Genomic DNA, 21,070 nt, shown 5'->3' with positions numbered 1-21,070 from the left:
AGCTTTCATTCAAGCGTATCCACATTCAAATTGGATGAAGTGTTTAGGAGTACAGGTCCTTAACATGCACCGCCCTCTTTTTAAAGGGACCAAAAGTAATTGGACAATTGATTTAAAGGCTATTTGATGGGCTCATTGTTTCATTACTAATGAAGCAGATAAAATGACTGGAGTTGATTTGAGCTGTGGTGCTCGAATTTGGAAGATATTGCTATGAACAGCATGCGGTCAAAGCAGCTCTCCATGCAGGTGAAACGAGCCTGCTTAAGCTGCAAAAACTGAAAAAAAAAACCTCATCTGAGACTTTGCTGCAGTGTTAGGATTGGCAAAATCTACAGTTTGGTACATCCTGAGAAAGAAAGCATTGGTGAGGTCAGCAACGTAAAAAGATCTGGATGTCCAAGGAAGACAACAGTGGTGGAGAATCATTTCCATGGTGATGAAAAATCCTATCACATCAGCCAACCAAGTGAACAACACTCTCCAGGAGGTAGGTGTACCAGTAACCAACCATGAAAGTAAATACAGAGTTCACTGCAAGGTTCAAGCCACTCATAAGCCCCAAGAATAGAAAAGCTGGATTGGACTTTGCTAAAAAACAAACAAAAAAACAAAACATCAAAAAAGCCAGCACAGGTCTGGAAAAATATTCTTTCGAGATGAAACCAAGATCAACGTCTCTCAGAATGATGGCAAGATGGCAAAATTATGAGACAGCTCATGATCCAATGCATTCCACATCATCTGTAAAACACAGCGGGGCGGTGTGATGGCTTGGCCATGCATGGCTGCCAGTGTCATTGGGGCACTAGTGTTTGTTTGTTTGTCTGTGTTCAGAGACAAATTGAGCTCAAATTGAGCTAAATGCAGTCAGAGTGATTGGGCAGCATCATAATACAGATGGACAACGACCCAAAACATGCAGCCAAAGCAACACAGTTTATTAAAGCAAAGAAGTGGAATATTCTTGAACTGCCAAATCAGTCACCTGACCGTAACAAACTGAGCTTTTAACTTGCTGAAGACTAAACTTCTCCACACAAACAGCAACTGAAAGGCCTGGCAGAGCATTAACAGGAGGAAACTCTTTTATGCAATCTTTTTGTTCAACCCACTGAATTAAAGCTGAAGGCCTGCACTTCAACTGCATCTGAATTGTTGCATTTAAAATTCATTGTGGTAAGGTACAGAAGCAAAATTAGAAAAAATTGTCTGTGTCCAAATATTAATGGACATAACTGTACGTTTGGACTGTGAGAGGAAGCCTGGAAACCCACTAAGTCACAGGAACAGGAACAGAAACTTAACGAAGGCTAGAAACATCTTATTGAGAAACAACAGTACTCACCACTACGCCACCAGTAACCAGAATTTCATCAAAATGCCAGAGAACCAGTCTACAAAGGCTGTTTCATTAAATGATAGCAACTTGAACTCTCATTATTGAAATCCTATGAATCTCTTAATAACTGTAGATAACTCTAATAGCATATGGGACACTGTATTATAAGCATCTTTAAATTTATGTTTTTAAAAAGAAAATCACATAACATATAATAAAATATAACCTTTATGTAACATCCCTACAGGCATCGCATCTCCCAGGATTTACTGTTTCATTGAGCAGTACATGTACCTTATATATACTTACTATAACAAACAGAAAAAACATGGTAAATATAGCTTTACATACATGTCACCAACTGAAATAACATACAACGTTTGGCAAACGGGGATGGGCTGGATCTTCCATGCATGCTGGAGGGAGAGTCAGGGTGTCTGATTTGAAATAGACATGGAGATGTTGGTATGGTGTTCTGCCCATTTCTTCATTATGTACACACTGCCGCACAGCCAACTTGCACCTTCTCAAACACTCTGGAAGAAATAAGAGGGATTTATAAGGTTTGCACACACGCAGTCATATTTCCACAGAGGATATAAAATTGGCATATTGTGCATTAATTTAATGAATTATTTTACCGGTAACTGAATGATGTACACACACACACACACACACACACACACACACACACACACAAACTCTTACCTTAAAACATAAGACCTGGACTTCTGCTGGTCCTCTAAAGCCAAAGAAAGGTGGAAAGATAATTAAAGGAAGAAGACATTAAATGGAATCATGAGATATTGGTAATCACTTTAATCAGAAACATTCTGACAGAAAGCTTGACCGTTCGTTTAAGGTCTTGCTGTCTTGTAGGTCTGGGTGTGTCCTTATGTGTGAGATTGCTTAAGTGCGTATTTTCCATCAGGGATTATCTGCCTCAGTTTCTGCTCTCTTAGCCCATTCTCCCCTCTTCTCACAGCACTCGGCCTGTTGACTCATGGTAATGTGAAGAGTTTGGCTGTGTGTCAGATCATCTGGAGTCATTTATAGAAGCTGTCGAGTGCCGCACTGACATCACCCCTATCTCTCGCCCAATGGCCAATCCTGCCTAATCCTTCTTTCTCCCCATGCGGGGCCATCCCATGTAAGGCTGAGCTGTATGGGATCACATACTGACACCTTGTAGAGACTTATAAGCAGGATCACGTCATTTATAGGGCACAGTTTACACTTGGCCTGAAAACGCTTTTTCAGTAATCTGATCACAAGCTGTACATAAATACAGGTGTGAACCCATCCAAACACACTGGAGTTGCATTCGGAGTAGAAAGGTATGTGACCCCATTTACGTAACAGCATGATGTGAAGACACTTGTGTCCCTGACCACACTCAAGGTCAAGTTTGAAGTGTGTATGTATCATGGCAACTATTTTATTCCCTCAAGTCAAACAACTAAGAAGGACACTGAAACTGTTCAAAGTGCAAAAATAATGCACAATGGTTGTTCTCCTATATTGCATATTACAAAATGTAATTGGAGCTGAACAGCAACATTCAATCACAAGTGGTTATTTTTAAATATAATCAGAGTTTCGTCAGGATCCCTACACTCTGAGAAGATTTTGTTTGCTGTGACTGCTTTCTGGAACCTCTCCATGGAAAGCACATAGCAGAAAGAGCAACACCATCACAGCAGGTATCAAGAGATTTGACACTGATGAAGTCAGATACAGCATAAAAAGAAAGTGGGTTGCAAAGCTGCTTGCAGGTGAGCATGAAACTTTAGGCAGGCTAAAGCAACATAAATAGAGCGTTCTGTTTGAAATTTAACAACAGGCTGTGTACAAAAATAACAGAGTGAGTTATCAACGGATGTGAATCTGCTGATGTGTCAGATCTTAATAGTTAAAAGGAAATTTTTAGCACTCCCTGTGAAATTCTACACCACTGGAGTAATTAAAACACCAAAACACAAATGTGGCAGTCTAAGAGTGAGGATATAAATAGCATAATACAAGCAGTGAAAACATCAGATTTGGTATTTCTATTTAGCCATCATTAATCCTCGCCACATTACCACATCTAAAAGCAGGGCTTGCAATGTACAAAATGCACAGAGGATAAAGGCTGAGAGGAGACATGAGGAGGGAAGAGGAGAGCAAGAGCGGCGTTGCTTTTAAACTGATGAGTTTGTCACTGCAGCTCATGGCTGGTCAGTGGCTCTGCAGGTTTTATCAGTCTGTCCCATTTCATCTCCAATGACAACTGAGCCAGTAAACTGGGTTTGCCAGTGAAAGCTTTAATAACAAATACTTTGTCATAGTGATGTTGCATAGCATACAGGGAGAGGCCATCATCATCATCGTTTATTTATATAGCACTTTAAAAAGAATATATATACAATATCAGGGGACTTCAATCATGCCTCTTTGGACTCCACACTGCCCACCTTCACCCAGTATGTGACCTGCTCAACCAGAGACAATAAAACACTGGACTTACTCTGTATGCCAATGCTGAAGAGGCATACAGTTCATCACCTCTCCCTCCCCTGGGCAGATCTGATCACAACCTGGTGCACCTTGTCCCTGTGTATGAGCCCTTAGTGCGCAGGGAGCCACCAGCCACCCGCACAGTACAGAGATGGTCAGAGGAGAGCGAGGAGGCTCTTAAGGACTGTTTTGAGTTGACTGTGTGGGAGGTGATCTGTGACGACCATGGAGAGGACATCGACAGCCTTACTACATGCATTACTGACTATATTAATTTCTGTGTGGATAACACCGTACCTACCAGGACTGTACGGTGTTTCTCCAACAACAAACCTTGGATTACCCCAGAAATTAAAACCGTCCTCAAGCAGAAGAGGAGGGCCTTCAAATCCAGAGACAAAGAGGAGTTGAAAAGGGTGCAGAGAGAGCTGAGGGGACTGATAAGGAATGGGAAGGAGAGCTACAGGCAGAAGATGGAGAACCAGCTTCAGCAAAACAACGTTGGTGAAGTCTGGAGAGGCCTCAGAACCATCTCAGGCCACAAACAGCAGAACTCTCTGCCTGGGAGGGATGTGAGGTGGGCAAATGAACTGAATCATTTCTTCAACAGATTTGATTCAACCATGAGACAGTCTGCAACATCGGCTGCAGACTCACCCACCCCCACTGCTGCTGTTCCACCTCTGACACTTCACACCTCCTCTATTCACCCTGCTCACTCCCCCCCACCCCCAACAACAGCATCCAATACAGGGTCGTCAGGTCCTGCGCGGACCAACTGTGTGGGGTGATGGAGCACCTCTTCAACCTGAGCCTGAGGTTGGGAAGAGTCCCACAGCTCTGGAAAACCTCCTGTGTTGTACCAGTGCCAAAGACTTCACGCCCCAAGGACCTCAACAGCTACAGGCCGGTGGCTCTGACATCCCACCTGATGAAGACCCTGGAGCGGTTGGTCCTGGCTCAGCTTCGGCGCCTAACAAGCTCATCACTGGACCCACTTCAGTTTGCCTACCAGCCTGGCATTGGAGCGGATGATGCCGTCATTCACCTCCTACATCGTTCCCTCGCTCACCTGGAGACCGCTGGAAGCACTGTGAGAATCATGTTCTTTGATTTCTCCAGTGCCTTCAACACTATTCTTCCCTCGGTTCTAAAGGACAAGCTGGTGAACTCTGGAGTGGACCATCACCTCACTACCTGGATCCTGGACTACCTCACCGACCGACCACAGTATGTGAGGACTCAGGGCTGTGTGTCGGACAGGGTCGTCTGCAGTACGGGGGCCCCACAGGGAACGGTTCTGGCTCCGTTCCTCTTCACCATCTACACTGCAGACTTCTCCCACAATTCCACCCAGTGCTTCCTGCAGAAGTTCTCTGATGACTCTGCAATAGTCGGCCTCATCACTGATGGGGACGACAAGGAGTACAGAGGACTGACTCAAGACTTTGTGGACTGGTGCCAGCTGAACTACCTCCAGATCAACGCCAGTAAAACCAAGGAGCTGGTGGTAGACTTCCGCAGGCACAAGCATTCTCCACTGCAACCACTGAACATCCAGGGTATGGACATTGAGGCTGTGGACAGCTACAGGTACCTTGGTGTTCATCTGAACAACAGACTGGACTGGACTCATAACTCAAGACGCCCTCTACAGGAAAGGGCAGAGCAGGCTGTACCTGCTGCAGAGACTCAGGTCGTTTGGAGTGGAGGGCCCACTCCTGAAGACCTTCTATGACTCTGTGGTGGCTTCTGCTATCTTTTATGGTGTGGTCTGCTGGGGCGGCAGCATCTCTGCTGGGGACAGGAAGAGACTGAACAGGGTGATCCGAAGGGCCAGCTCTGTTCTAGGATGCCCTCTGGACCCAGTGGAGGTGGTGAGTGACAGGAGAATGGCGGCTAAGCTGTCATCCCTGTTGGACAACATCTCCCACCCCATGCAGCAGACTGTGACAGCACTGAGCAGCTCCTTCAGTGGGAGACTGCGGCACCCACGGTGTGGGACGGAGAGATTTCGCAGGTCTTTCCTCCCCACTGCTGTCAGACTCCATAATAAAGACTTTAACTGAACAAACACACACATCCATACATATGCAATAACACTAAGTGCAATAATCCTTTCTGTCATCGTTGTATTTTTACTCAGTTGTATATAGCATTCGTATTCTATTTTTATCTTATTGTATATTTTTATTCTATTTTATTCTACTGTATATAGTATATTATTTTATTCTATTCTGTACAGCTGTGTACTGTATTTATTCTTATTGTATTCTAATTTTTGCCTCATAACTTTTGCACTGTCCACTTCCTGCTGTGACAAAACAAATTTCCCACGTGTGGGACTAATAAAGGTTATCTTATCTTATCTTATCTTATATATATAACAATAAATATAAATATAGGAATAAAATAGCAAAAACCAGACATAGCAATAAAATTAATAAAAATGCCAGTTACCCACAGAGTTAAAAGCCAGGGAATAAAAATAGGTTTTTAATCTGGACTTAAAAACTGGCACTGATGTAGTCTGTCTAATAAGGAGAGGAAGGCTTTTCCAAAGCATCGGAGCCGCAACAGAGAACGCTCGGTCTCCTCCAAGTTTCAGCCGTGACTTTGGGACAGAAAGCAACAGTTGCTGACCGAAGCGCAGGAATGGGGACATGTGGCTTCAACAAGTCAGACAAACAAACAGGTGCCAGACCATTTAGAGATTTAAAAACCAATAAAAGAACTTTAAAACGGATCCTAAATTCCATTGGAAGCCAATGTAGAGGCCAAGACCGGAGTGATGTGGTCGAATTTCCTTCTGCCAGTTAAAAATCGTGCCGTGGCATTTTGCACTAGTTGCAAGCGTGAGTGGGATGTGTCTAAGTAGCATGACTGCCAGGAAGCAGAACATTGGATTGGAACATGATGAGCTAAAATGATGATCCATATCAAAATCATCCATTTTATCTGGCAGTGGTTTTATTTTTATGGCCAAGTGGTACCACAAGAACTTACAGTACAGGCCACCTACAGAGAAATAGGGAGACACCTCGAAGAGTAAACAAAGCAATAAAAACAAACTGAAACAAAACAGTACAGGTAGATGCAGAGCACAGGGGAAAGCTGTCTGCTTGTTTACAGATGGATGTTCACAGTGTCCTATGTTACTAAGGTATTTACAGTGAGGGTTTAGGCAAGTGAACAGAGGTAAGTTGCTAATGAACTTACCTCTAGAAGTTTAGATAATAGTTTATTTCCCCTTCTCAGCATCTGGAAGAATGACCTCTGTTTAGGAAAAAAAAGTGTAGCTGTGGTTAAAAAAACTTCTGCTTTTCAAATTGATGTAAATGTCTTTTTATAGTTACAATAATTCACAACAGCTTAGGGAGAAAATATTGAAGAGTAAATGTAGAAATATTTCCCCATTTGATCAACAGTAGATACATACGTTTGACCTCGAGCTTGCAGGAGACGGTGGCCTCTCCCTGGGCATTTTTAGCTCTGCAGGTGTACACACCACCATCAAAGCTGCAGGGCTTTCGGATCTCGAGGGAGCAAATGCCCTGGTTGGAGATCTGACGATACTTGGGGTCGTCACCAATGACCATTTGATTCTTCAACCACTCGATCTTAGGCTGAGATGAAAGAAAAATGTACAAAATAAATTAACTTTACCACAAAATTACCAAGACTGATGTTAATGAAAATCAACATCTTGCATGAATTATCATGATAACAGCAGCTGGGATGTACAAGGTTGATCTCTTCTGCAACATGAGAATATTCATCGGACACATTCAGGAACCAATCTGTAAAGACACGACTAATAGAGACACGTGAAAAAGTGTGTGACAGTTTTGGCCATGAAGCATGGTTAAGGTAGTCAGTTGGTCTACCACTTCCAAGCTGAATACTCAACAACTATTCGAAAGATTGCCACAAAATATCAAGATCAGGTTATGTTTGTAAGTTAATTAAATAAGTTAATTAAAGACATCCAGGTTCTGTGCACCTCGGTTTATTTCAGATTTCCCCAAGACTAGACGAACCTCCCAAATATACACATTGGTCACACTGTCATAGTGTATATTTGAACATGCTGATTTCGATGTTAGCTCTTTAACCTATGTAAAGCCTTAGAGAACTGTTGGCATGGCAACGGACTTGGTCACCAGAAAAATGGTTAAATGGCGAAACAGGGAAAATGCAAAGAAATCCAGTAATTTCTACAGGTTAAAGGTTGATTTGCAGACCAATTCTGTTTTGACTGAATGTGTCCTGTGTGACAAAACACAACTGGCGTCTCAGTAAAGCCTAATAAACCCCTGCCAATAGTCAGTGAATGTTACCGTTTCAAACTGGTCTTTAAATCTCTTAATCCTGGCAAAACTGACATTTGTGGTCCGCCTCTGTAGCTTCACCGATGTGTTTTTTTCCACTTCAGTTTTACATTTCTTACTTTAAACTGTCGTGGTTTTTCTTTCCTGTCTGCTTGGTACAGAGTGAGCTATTTAAACTTGTTCTGCAGCTGTGGTCTGTTTGGGCGGCAAAAATAGTGCTTTCTGTGTTACAAACACATCTTCAATCACCCATGAAAGGAGAACAATCTATACTTCTTATCACTGTCTCTTTTTCTGTCCGCCCTTCTTATCACGCATCTCTCACCCCCTTAATGCAGTCCCCTACTCTATGTGACAGCTCTTTATCAGAGACAACAGGACAAGCTATCACACTACTGAGCATGCCTTTGTACTGGACCTCTCCACACTGAACTCCATGCCAGGGAAGAGGAGGTGGCTCGATAAACACATGCTATAAAACACTTCAAGCCCACTTACAGGAGTATAAGAGATTTCAATTTACAGTGATTATGTAAAGACGTGAAGTTAAAGTATCGGTCATACAGCGGTTAAGTAGATGACCAGGTGTACCCTGCCCCTGCCCTATGCCCAGTGGGATAGGCTGGATAAGCAGAGGACGACAGATTGTTGGACGCATGGTTAAGCAGACATACAGATGATACAACTACTTGGAGAAATCTTTTTACGCCACAGGGAAAGGCAAGAAAGACCTATTTGGCAAGGACAGCTCTCAGTCTGTAGATACTAACTTGAAGGAAAATTGCTTTCTCATTATTCTCAGCTACAGACTTTGTCTGTGATAAGTTTCACTGTCCCAAACTGTGGCATACTGTCATAAAACGACTAATAAATACTAAACGCTGCAAAAAAGAACAAACACAAAGCTACAAACAAATTACCCATCAATCCCTGTTTTCTTCATTGTCTAACGTCAGCTTTTGTGCCGTGCTGTACCAAATTTGTTAGCTCTGTCTCATCTACACCGGCACGCACAGGGCAACTAACTGCTGCTGTCCTGGGGAAAAGCCAAGGACAGCTAGGACGAATAATCAACCACTTAATCTGCCTGCATCTGTCAGACAACTGTAAAGATAAGTTTAACCCAAGCAGTTGCTGCCAAACAGTGAGATACATTCTGAAAATCCCCATAAACATACCAGTGGAAGCCCTCCCTGAACTCCAGAGTGCATCCTTTTTTAACTGTGGCACTAATATCATATTTAAAGTGCATTTGTGAGGTTTTCTGGTGAGAATAAGACCGCTTCAGTTCAAAAAGGAACATTTGCTATGTTTGTGTAACATGGAAAGTCCCCCAAATCTCAATAGGCCAGTTCTATTTATAACCAGCAGATGCTTCCATGTGTCCTCCTAGCTTTGTACCTTTAGTGTGAGCATGAGCTCTAAATATCCAGTCAACTGTTAGGATACCACCACGATACCAACTGATAAGATCTAGTATCAATAAATTGTTGTATAGACACTGCTGTTTATATAAGATGTTGGTGTTTTGGATGTTTTTGTTGTTAAAAATGTGAGCTCTAATATTAAACCACTGTCATAATAGTTCCCTAAAATCTAAGGCGTCTAATTACAAATGTTTTAAGAAGACAAACTATCATAAAATACTAAGCAAACATTCAGACAAGAAAAAAATATGAATGAAACCTTTTTGACATCTGTAAATGAGAGTAATGCACGTCTAACCTTAGGACTCCCACGAACAGAGCACAGCAGCTTGGTGGTGTATCCCACGGTGGCGGCTCTGTCGTTGAGGGCCGTGGTGAACTTTGGAGCCTCGTTGAAGTCATGCTCCGGGTACTCAGGAGGTTTGTAGACAATACCTGTAAAGGAAGCAGCGTTAAGCTTTTATGAGCCAGATATAGTGCAGATCCTCTTTTTTACTGCATTATGTTTAAAAGTGGAACTACTACACACATTTGCTTAAAGAATAAAACACACTGTAACACAACTATGGTAATCATCTTAATGATTTCACAGCCTATTTAAATTTATTTCAGTAATAGCAGAGCACTTGCCAAGAGAGCTATCCACTTATGTTTAAAGCAGTGCCAAGGCCATTCCCACTCCTCAAGTCTCCACTTCAGATTCTTGCAACTAACCACAGCTCAATAAAATCTAAGTATCCATTCGTACTGCAGCCGTGCCACTAAAACTTTATGCAACAGAAACAAACTGATGTGAGACAAATGAAAGTACTGTGTGCATTCAGGGGGTCACCTGTCTTCTGGATGGTGGCCACTTCCTTTGTGACAGTGCTCTTCTCGCTCATGCCCACTTTGTTTTCAGCAAACACTCTAAAGGAATACGAGTTGCCCATGACAAGGTCTGAGATGGTGGCACTTAACCTGTGATAGTGCTCCAGCACCGTGAACCATTCCTGCGTGAGACAGCAGACAGTCGGATCAGACGTGTGAAATGATAGCAAGACTGGTCCTTACTGGACTGAATTCATCTCTATTCATTTCATGTAGATTATTTCAATTTTCAAGTATACTCAGTATACTTACACATGTAATATGTGAAGTCCCTTCAAGGCCCTGCCTACACTCACACACAATTTAAACATTTATTTAATCATAAATGGCCATCGTGGCTCAAGAGTTGGGAGTTCGCCTTGTAATCGGAAGGTTGCCGGTTCGAGCCCCGGCTCGGACAGTCTCGGTCGTTGTGTCCTTGAGCAAGACACTTCACCCGTTGCCTACTGGTGGTGGTCAGAGGGCCCGGCGGCGCCAGTGTCCGGCAGCCTCGCCTCTGTCAGTGCGCCCCAGGGTGGCTGTGGCTACAATGTAGCTGCCATCACCAGTGTGTGAATGTGTGTGTGAATGTGTGGATGACTGGATATGTAAAGCGCTTTGGGGTCCTTAGGGACTAGTAAGGCGCTATATAAATACAGGCCATTTACCATTTACCATACCAGGTCACAGCGGCTGCTTTGTTGTGTAAGTTCTAATCCTGCTCGTTGTAAAACAAATACGACTCCAGCTGAAAAATGTCTTTGTTTCACTAACACACTTCAACAAAGACCATTTTCACAAACATTCTGGTTAGTGCATTTCTGTAAAAAGGACATTTACGCCTCGTTCCAGCTGCCTGGATGTCAGAAATTGGTTGAGTCTTTCATGCATCACTACCAATACAGCACAATACCTGTGCTTTTGCTCTGAAAAGCACCGCTGCAGCACATCCCCGAATAGTGGCTGCTCTGCAAATGTCTTATTAGCAAATCACAAATACACAACAGGGGCTGTACAAATGAAAAGATTTAGATATCCACTACTGGTTACATTCACTGCCGCCATCTTTGATTGTTAACTCCTGCTCTGAATTTCCGAGTTGGAAATCCCAGTTGAGGAGACAATCCAGATGAAACTGTTATTGGGAACTTGTTAATTCCGACTTCAGAGTTAATCTGAAATTCACCAATAATACAGAACCTTTATAAAACAGACCAATATGCTGCAGTAAGGCTTCACTCTGACTGCATCATATTGAATGAAACACTGAAAACCGAGTTAAATGCACATAAATGTGCATCTTTCTGTGTCGTGTTAAAGATGCCAACACCTGTGGGGCAACTCGACCTCAAACTATGAATAAAAAGTGATGCTCTGGGTTTGTGAGATTCATGTCAACATTACTGATCTGGTGTAACAGATGGGTTTTGTGCAGTTTGAGTAAATCTCTACTATACCCCAGTCTTCTTGTCAGCTTTCTGGACAGTGTATCCAGTGATGTCTGTGTTGCCATTATCCTTGGGTGGAGTCCACTCCAGAGCAGCATTGAAGCCCCAGGCATCCACCAGCTTTATACTAGCAGGAGGACCAGGGCGCTCTGATGAAACACATTACTGTAAGTATCACGGTATTACAATCATAATGAGAAAACCATCTATTTAAACTGTATGTATTTTAAGCAGTAGCTGGCACAAGGCTCAAGCACTCTGGCATCTTTGTCAGAGATGTCATTTATGTTGGCTAATACCCAGAGAAAGTCACAAGTCTAGAAACAAGGAAGTCAACACGTCAGCTGCAAAGCCAGCTGAGCAGATTTAACAGGAAGGCCTCGCGTGAATCAACAGTTTGACACGCTCACATATTCCTTTGTGTAAATGAGATTGTTTTATGTCTCATGTGTCACTCACCCACAATCTGAAGGGTAATTGTGCCTTTATCTTCAAAGCTATCCACTTTTAGGGTCATCTCATAAACACCAGAGTCCTCCCTCTGAGCGCTGCGGATGAACAGGATGCTGTCCTTGTCACTGTTCCTGATATTGACCTTCTTGGTATCCACAGGCTGACCATCTTTAAGCCAGGACACTGCAGGTTTAGGCTTTCCCTAAGGAGTTGAAAACGAGAACGGTTAAAAGCAAAATAAACCGAAGTGTTCAAAAATGTATCTGTCAGCCTTTTACGTTTCCTCACTGACTAATGCAGTGAACATGCACACTAGCCCGCTTACAAGAAACGGGATGACGAGGTTGATCTGCTCTCCGACTTTCTTGACATAGCGGGACCTGAGAGCCCGAGGCAAGCGGATCTTGGGACGGTCTGCAAAGTCAAATCAAGCATGTTTACTTTTCACCTCGTCCGTCTTCTACAGTCTGACTGAGCAGATTTGCTGCTGATTTACTGAACAGTTAACATTACATGCTAACAGCATAAAGCACGGTGTATACACATCCTGTCAGACTCTTTAAAGTGTGGTCACACATGCATATAATGGCAGGTCAACAAGATCTAAATAGAGCAGCTACTGCTGCTGCAAAGTCTACAAGAACATGATTGAACAGGCTAAAATTAACCCACAACAGTTTTAACAATGCAAATTCATGACAGAAAAATAGTCATAACAGCCGAGAAGCTGACAGTCTATTTAACTTTAGAAAGAGCAATGACTATAAAGTGGAAAATGCACTGTTAGCAGGACAAAACAAACTAATTTGAAACAGCGATGTGTGCGAAACGCATACAATTAAAAACTAACTTGATCATCAAAGATTTTTTAAAGCGTCAGCTCGTCGCACTTTCACTTCAGTTTTTCAACGTAAAACATTTCCTTAAAAACATAAAAAACAAGCTAACATGAAATCTTTTCCATACTGATGCAAGTAGACCTGATACATCGTCACACTCAAGCCACCGTTTAAGTGCTTATGCCTCATGACCCAGTTTTGCAGGACCAAACAAAACAAAAAATGAGGTGAAATCTAAACAAAGGTTGTGTGTGCTTAAAGAAAAGTGCAGTATCTGGGCAGGGAGAGCCGAACAAGTAAACCAGCAGCTCCTAAAATAGCTTTAGTGACAAGAAAGACTGAACCCTGAAAGCACAGCCCTCATGTCGTGCCCAAAGGAACCACAAATACATGTCAACGCTTTCAGCTGAGCAGTGGTTGCGATATCACGTCTGCAGACGACTGCAGCAACTCCTGATGTGAATTAAAATCAAACAGGTGAAGTTGCATCGCAGACATCTAGCTGGGCTCTGTTGGATGGTTTCCTTCACGCCAAGTGCTAAGTATCAGGAACAGCATCTCTCACATGTTTCTGCATAAGCAGCAAATGTCTGAAAAGCTCTCTGGGCTTAGAGGATAAATAAAACCACCAGGCTCCTGCCCTCCCTCACCTCATTCACCCCCCCCTACAGCCTGCTTCTCCTAATCCACTCAAACTACCCTCCCATTGGGCACCACATCCACTTCCATCTTCTTCTAGCTATAAGAGTGTTTACATCTTCTCCTTCTGATGCACTAAATCTAACCTGATATCTTGCCTTCCTGTTCTTACATTTGTCACCGTATCATTGCTTCTCAGGATGGGATCTTGCTTCTGGAACAACCATTTCCCAAGTAGATCAGGGCTGCCTCCAGATTTGGCTCAAACACTAATCCTTGCTAATCAGCACACTTCCCAGCAATGCCCCGAAGTGTTGCAGGCATTGTGGCATCCAGCAGCCTGTAAGTCCCCCCTGCAAGGAATCTATAATCTGCCATTGTCTCCGGATAAAATGTCTTTGTAGGGGGCTTTCAGCATATGTAGGTCAGCATGTCTTCCTCTAAAGCTTAAACCTGTGGATGGGTGTCTGGTCCGGACAGCTTGTGACTGACACACAGCTGAATTTAACCTCAACAAGCCATACAGAATCCAACAATTAGGCTCATGTTTCACCAAATACGCCTAGAGACAGTAAGCTGTGGGTAACTGGGGCATGTCAACTCAGGTCGGCACTACGTCAGTGTGTGGGTTCAGAATCAGAACTACGGAAAATAAACCAACTGTGGTTTAAACCACAGAAAAAGTACTGTGAGCGAAGTGTGGTGACAAGAGAGTCTCTGTGTATTCTGGAGCTGTACTTCTCAGTACACAGCACACCACAATAGTGAAGCAACAGTTAAAGTGAGGAATTTTACAAAGGTCATAATAACCATCAGCCAGATTTTTGCATTTTTAACAAGAACGCATTGGTCAAAGGGGAAAGAATAGTCGTTGATGCAATCGTAAGCAAAAAGGCTGCATCCATTATTAGTTAAATAGTACTAGGCAGTCTCTTTTTGTGCTTGGAGTCAAATGCTTTAACACGTTTCCCATGGTAGTCATGCTAATATAACAATCTTAGGGCAAGCATGTTAATATTTGCTAATGAGCCTATTTGGGCGTGGTGCAAACGCCTACTTACTTCTAGCTATAACCGTGTTTGGCCTTTTTCTGAGTAAACTGTGACCCAGTGATAAGTAAATGAAAGACTGTTTCACACACACAGTTCATGAATGAATGTACCAAACTGTATCGGCAATACAGTACTGTGCAAAAATCTCGAGTCAGCCTTCAGTTTGCTTTCTTGAGCAATAATTATCGAGTCTTTCAAAGATTTAGAAAGACACAAAAAGTAACACAAAGGTCAAAGATAACACAGTTTGATAGACATAAAATTGTATTTTTGCACCAACAAGGTGATTTATGGAGAGCAACCTCTCACGATACCTTAGTAAGATTTTGATCCATCACACATTAGTATCTGTAAAACATCTCTGGCAGCACTGCCAGTAATGTAAAAGCATTCCTGGATAGAAAAACAGACAGTGGAACACTTTCAGTCATGGACTCAACCTCAACATGACTGAAGCAGTGTGTGATCAACTTGACTCAGAGCAGAACAAAAGGCAGCCAACGTCCAAAGAACAGCTGGATGTCCTTCAAGAAGCCTGGATTCCTGAATAGTACTCACAGAAATTACACGAACGTTTGCCTAACAGAGTTTAGGCTGCGTTGAAGAATAAAGGTGCTGATAGCAAATACTGACTTTTAACCTTGTTAGAATTGTGCAAACTCTGTTTTTGCTTTATATGCAGTGTTTACATGTATGTGTGGATACATGTAAACACTGCAAATTGCAAAGAAACAAGGGGCGGCTTTTGTACATTACTGTATATTAAGTGATATTATAGTCTGGACCAAAGCTGCAAACTGATTCAAAGTGATTTAGTGCAATTTAGTTTTATATTTATTCAGTTATATTTAGTTTAGTTATATATTTTCATGGATGTATAAAATGACAGGAACATTCTGTAAATTGAAAGTGTACCAACCAGCAGTCTTGACTGAAGATGTGCGTACATGCAAATGAAAGCATGACTTACAGCTAATGAAAGCTCTTGTCAGCACCTTTGCGATTTATGTGCTTGCATCTGTGCAATCCATCTGAGGCACCAGCAGTTAATACCACCTCTACCTCACTGGTTGTAACATGAGTATTTTAAGGATAGGTCATAAGTTACAACTATGTTAGAGCTCCTGATAAAGAGTTGGAGACAGTCATTTTACCAGGTGGCTGCACAGCAACGGAGAGCTTCGTAGTAAGGTTCTGGTGCGGGACGTCTTGTGCAGAGATGAACAGCATATTCTCTGTGTTAATTCTCACTATGAAATAGAAATTCTCATTGTACTGTGCAAGCAAGCTTTGCGTGGTTCCTTCTCCAAACAGAATAATGTCACGGGAGCTTAGCAACAAAGGTTTGAAGAAACCTTTTAGGAATTATGAGACGTTTTTAGAGTTGGTTTGACACTTTCTACGAAGACTAACTTGTAAGTGTGTTATGTGATTTTAGACTGTTTTTTAAAAAAAAGCTGTCCAAAAAAAGACAACTTTGCTGGAAGCTGCCTGATAGTGAGGTGCAATAATGACTCACCAACAACCTCGCGGATTGGCACAGGGTCAGCGAGTGTTCCAGGTTCGCTGCGGCCACCGGGGTTTACAGCCACCACGCGCACGCGCAGCAAATCACCTGCTTTCAGATTTTTGATGCAGTATCGGTTAGCTGCAGTCAGCTCCTCGTTACCTACAACCCAGTCTGTTGCTGTTGGGAAACCAAGGATCTGTGTTAGTGAGAGGCTTTCAGGGTCATTATTCCATATTATGAAAAGAATGCAAACTATCCGCTTTTTCTCCTGATGGTTTTTTATTTATTGCAATTTTCCTGAATGTTGAAAACCCCTCAATTAAACTTAACTGGTTTATCACCTGTTGACACCAGTTTACAAACAACCTGCCCATAAGAAGTATACTTTGGCTACCGTGACGAAATCTCAGAAGGCATGCCGTCATCTGAGCAAATGAGTGCTTCTAAAAGTGGTGTCGGGAGATACAGCGACAGCCGGTAAACTGATGCCTGCCGTATACGGCCCGGACCCAGCAATGAGTATATTTGCCCTCTGACACGCTGGGGACAGGTGCAAGCAAACACTCTCACATACATGTGACACACATATGCAGACTTACTTCCATCCTTGCAGTACTCGATGGCGTATCCATCCAGGCCCGAGTCTCCGATGGTCTCTGGTGTCTTCCACTTAATGGTGAGACTGGAGTCGTTAACATCATCCACAGACACGTCCAAAGGAGCACTGGTGGGGACTGTGAGAGGTTTAGTGCAGTGAAGCTTGATAAAGCATTCTTAATATAGACAAAACAGTTAAAAGTACACACATAATGGGAAAATTAGCAAGATACTTTACATTCTAATGCATAAATATGTGGAGCTGCAACTCAGTTATTTTTATTGATAATTATTATGGAAGATTTTTGTCATTTTCACAATGAAGCATTAGAAAAACAGTCAAACAATATGTTGATACAAGATCTGATTTAAAGCCAAATTCATTTATCATTTCCAGCTTTTTAAATAAGAGGATCTCTTTCTTTAATTTCTTTACATACAAGATAAAAGTGAATATAATTGTTTTAGGAGATTAATGCTACATCTGACACACAGCAGGATCAGATGTTAGTGTTACCTGCAGGAGGTGGTGGTGTGGGGGCCTTAGGTGGCTCCTCGACTACAGCAGGTTCCACTGGAGCAGCTAGCAAGAAAAAGGAGAATATTTACATTTTTATAAGCAAATACAAGAAAAAAAACCTGGTACTTATCCACAGTATTTTTTCTATACAGCAGCATTCAACGATGCAAATGTCCAAACCTTTGAAAAAAACTATTTTACTGCAGAGAAAAAGGCATCAGGAAGTTACCTTCTCACAGATTGGGAAAGTCATGATGGGAAGTACTTATTTGTAATAACGATAATGTTTACCGTCTGCCGGAGCATCTGCAGCAGGAGCAGCAGCAGCATCTTCAGCGGCAGGAGCTGTAGCTAGCATTAAAACGCCGTTAGGGAAGCCAGTTAGATACGAACAATTTGACATTATTAATGCAGGTAATTGAACGTTTTTAGGCATTTTGATAAACTTACAGTGATGTGAAAAAGAAAGTTTTCACAGAACCTTTTGTGAAAACTAAATGTGTGTCATATTACAGGACCACCTTTAGAAGTGATAACTTGAAGGAATCCTTGACTATCAGTGTCTTGTGGAGGACTTTTTGCCCACTCTTCTTTACACTGCTTCAGTTCATTGAGACTTGCACTTGAATTTCCCAGAGGAACCCACCCGAGGGATTAATAAAGTTTTATCTTATCTCTGGGGTTTTTTATGCACAGCTCTCTTAAGCTCCTGTCCAGCATTTCATTCGTGCGAAGGTCAGGACTTTGAGTGGACCATTGCAACATCTCGATTCTTTTGCATGCTGTGTTTGTCATAACGCACAGCACCACATTTGGGGAAAAACAACAGCATCTCCACACTAAGTCTTGTGGGTTTTTTTAGATGCTACTTAGCAAGCCTAAGATGAGCTGCCAAGTTCTTATAAGAGAGAAGAGGCTTTCTTTTGGCAACCCTTCCAAACAAGCCTAATTGTACTGTCATGAACTTTAACATTTAATATGTTAATGTGTTGTTTGGAATTTATCTAAGAATTGCACAGTCTGACCTTGGGGTGAATTTGGCATCCACTCGTGAGACGATTCTCGCATTGTGTTAACACAAGCATCTGAATGCTCCACACCAGTCAGCTGCCAAAACTGCTGCTTTTATAGAGGTGCTCAGACTTGCGAATGATCAGTTAACCAGCATTTGATTACCAGAAACCTGCTGCTCTTTACCCTCTTCATTCCTTTGGAAACTGTTCTTTCCAAACAAGTGCACAGAGTCCCACAAAAGCTTTTTTTCACATCGCTGTATACTCTACTGAGCAAGCAGCAGGAAAGAGCAGTGTGGGTACAGCTGTGTTAGAACAAACAGGTGACCAGATGTCCACAAACAAAAACCTCAGCAGTTAAGAAAGGCGGAAGATGAACACACAAACACATTTACAGACAGAAACACAAGAAGTGCACAGTGGAACACAAACACATGTTGCATATCAGCTTGCATATCTCTTTTTCCGAGGTCGTCATTTAGGAACGTGGTGGGTAGCCGAAAACGTAATATGGTGACGATTTGTCACCTAGCGTAAAATGTTACGCTTTGGGAGTGAGAACGGGTTGGCATATGTGTGGAGACAGCCTGTGGTGTAAGTTTACTCTTAGTAGCTGTTCAATCTCCTCTGTCTTCTGTCATATTGCCATCAGTTAAGGTTAAGGGTTATGTGTCGAGGTTTAAAGCCAAAAACACATTGAACCAATTCTTCATTTTATTAGAGTATTGATACAAGAGGGTAGCTTTCGTTTCAGTCTGCAAAAAGGCTTCAAGCGCTGGTGTTTACAGTTAATGTGTGGTCAACTTGGGGTAAATTACTGAACAGGAGTAGAAGCATCAGAGATTTGTTTTTAAAGAAATGTGTTGTACTTTGCTTATGTAGCACACACTGTAGTTTACAGTGTTCAAGTTTCAGATTGTAAAGTAAAATTTAAAACACTACACAATGTTTTGCAAATCCTTTCAACACTAAATTATATTTAAAATAGTACAAAGACAACATATTAAATGTAAAAAAATAAGAAATCCGTTTGCTTTTTGAAAAAAATGTTCGTGTAACTTGTTGGAGGGACATCTCCCAACTAATAAGGCTCTCCACAAAAATGCCACCATGCCAACAAATTCAAGTCGCATGCAAAACAAAATGCAAGATCTAGAAATTCAGCTGCGTTTTCTTAGCTCAGACACATTTAGGTCTTTTATCTGTGACCTGACAAACTGAGATTAGAGGGTTTTGTTTTTAAAATGATGAGTATTTTTAAAATTTACTCAGATTTAGAGCAACAAATGTTGCCATTCAGATGACATCATTTTCAGGGAAAGCCTTGCTTATGTCGGCAACACATTCTCCACATATTACAGCAGCATAGCTCTGTATTAAAGGGTCCCAAATGGCCATGCCAGCAGTCCACACCTGTCACCTACTTAAAACATATGAAAGAAAAAATATGACAAAGGAATGCTGAACTGTGGAACAGCTGAAATCCTACAGCAAGTAAGAATGGAAACCATATGGCTTGTAAAACCATTAAAACTAGAGCAACTGGTCTTCTCAGTTCCCTGTCACTTATAGAGAGAGCTGCTTAAAAGGGAAAGTTTCTGCTCTAAATCGGTATGCTTGGTCTCGTTCAGGTTTTTCTTTTAAGTTTTCCTGGAATTCACATCCCAACTTTGTGGAAAGGGGAGAGTGGGGGTGTTGCACGTGTACTCGGATCCACTGCTAGTACAGGCAGTAAATTATGGCAGCCTTGCTCAAAGTAAGTACTTGTAAAAACTAATGACAATTGTACTGTTACTACTCACTTGATACAATTAGGAAGCACTTTGTTGCACTGCATTCACTTTAGTTTTGATCACTGGCTTTAGGATGCTTCAAAGCTGTCTGATGCAACAAAAGCGTAGAACTTCCCAACTTGGGGGAGAAAATGTCTGCTTATATTCTTAATTAAATCAAACACTGTTAAACACGAGAGCTACCCACGCATAGTCACGGTTAGTAATATTAGCTTGCAACTCTACTCCGTTCCCAAGAGTCTATCGAGATACCGGGAGCGCTTCCTTCAGCAGCGGGGGTGTCTTCTGCTGGAGGGGCGGCAGCTGCTTCTGCCTCGGCTGGAGGAGCTTCAGCAGGTGCGGCCTCGGCAGGTGGAGCCTCCACGGGTGGAACGGGCTCAGGTGCCTTCTCCGCAGCCTTCTTGACTGGTGACTTCTTGATAGGTGCAGGTTTGGCCGGCATCTTGCTGGCGGACGCGAACTCCTCGGGATGAGGCGGTGGAAGAGTCTTAGGTAACATATATACTGAGGGCTGGTGGGCTGCTCCACCCATTCCCATGACTTCTACACCCGCCTACCCACTTAAGCCACATCTTCTATGGGAAGACTGAAGGTAAAGAAATATAAGGAGAAAAAAAGTTGTGTACCTTTAACTCAGGTAACACACCTGTCGATAATTAAACTGATAATTAAGAAACCATCAAATACGGTCCTTCAACTTAATTGAGTAGTGGCCCATTAGCACCCCCTAGTGGATTATAAAGAAACACGTAAAAAAC

At 42.3% G+C, this 21,070-nt stretch overlaps 1 protein-coding gene across 2 annotated transcripts; it reads right to left on the bottom strand.

Moving 5' to 3' along the window:
- Window positions 1-920: 920 nt before the first annotated feature.
- mybpha (myosin binding protein Ha) lies at window positions 921-20,885 on the bottom strand. 2 transcript variants are annotated; one of them, XM_085259725.1, is made up of 14 exons: window positions 20,565-20,885; window positions 17,798-17,857; window positions 17,504-17,569; window positions 16,989-17,123; window positions 16,399-16,566; window positions 12,675-12,763; window positions 12,356-12,551; window positions 11,906-12,045; window positions 10,432-10,591; window positions 9,898-10,034; window positions 7,281-7,467; window positions 7,061-7,117; window positions 2,051-2,084; window positions 921-1,878 (listed from the first exon to the last, which is right to left on the bottom strand). In XM_085259725.1, exons 1-12 carry the CDS (start codon window positions 20,848-20,850, stop codon window positions 7,083-7,085), a joined length of 1,659 nt encoding a protein of 552 aa, XP_085115851.1. In that variant the 5' UTR covers window positions 20,851-20,885; the 3' UTR covers window positions 921-1,878; window positions 2,051-2,084; window positions 7,061-7,082. The 2 variants fall into 2 exon arrangements, with proteins under 2 accessions (XP_085115851.1, XP_085115852.1); XM_085259726.1 differs by lacking the exon at window positions 17,798-17,857.
- Window positions 20,886-21,070: the final 185 nt, after the last annotated feature.

This window comes from Mchenga conophoros, linkage group LG20 (genome assembly GCF_057382185.1).
Source record: "Mchenga conophoros isolate Kocher_MC1m ecotype Shallow Benthic linkage group LG20, M_conophoros_male_GT1.1, whole genome shotgun sequence".
In the NCBI taxonomy this organism is placed as follows: Eukaryota; Metazoa; Chordata; class Actinopteri; order Cichliformes; family Cichlidae; genus Mchenga; species Mchenga conophoros.
This window is presented reverse-complemented; position numbering and strand designations above follow the sequence as displayed.

Bases quoted from the DNA above. Each gene is read 5' to 3' on its own strand.
- mybpha (XM_085259725.1), bottom strand. From the start codon at position 20,850: ATGGGAATGGGTGGAGCAGCCCACCAGCCCTCAGTATATATGTTACCT. The intron at 12,552-12,674 runs GTAAGCGGGCTA...TCAACTCCTTAG, and splicing joins ACCTCGTCATCCCGTTTCTT to GGAAAGCCTAAACCTGCAGT. The intron at 7,468-9,897 runs GTTAGACGTGCA...CTTTCATCTCAG, and splicing joins CTGTTCGTGGGAGTCCTAAG to CCTAAGATCGAGTGGTTGAA.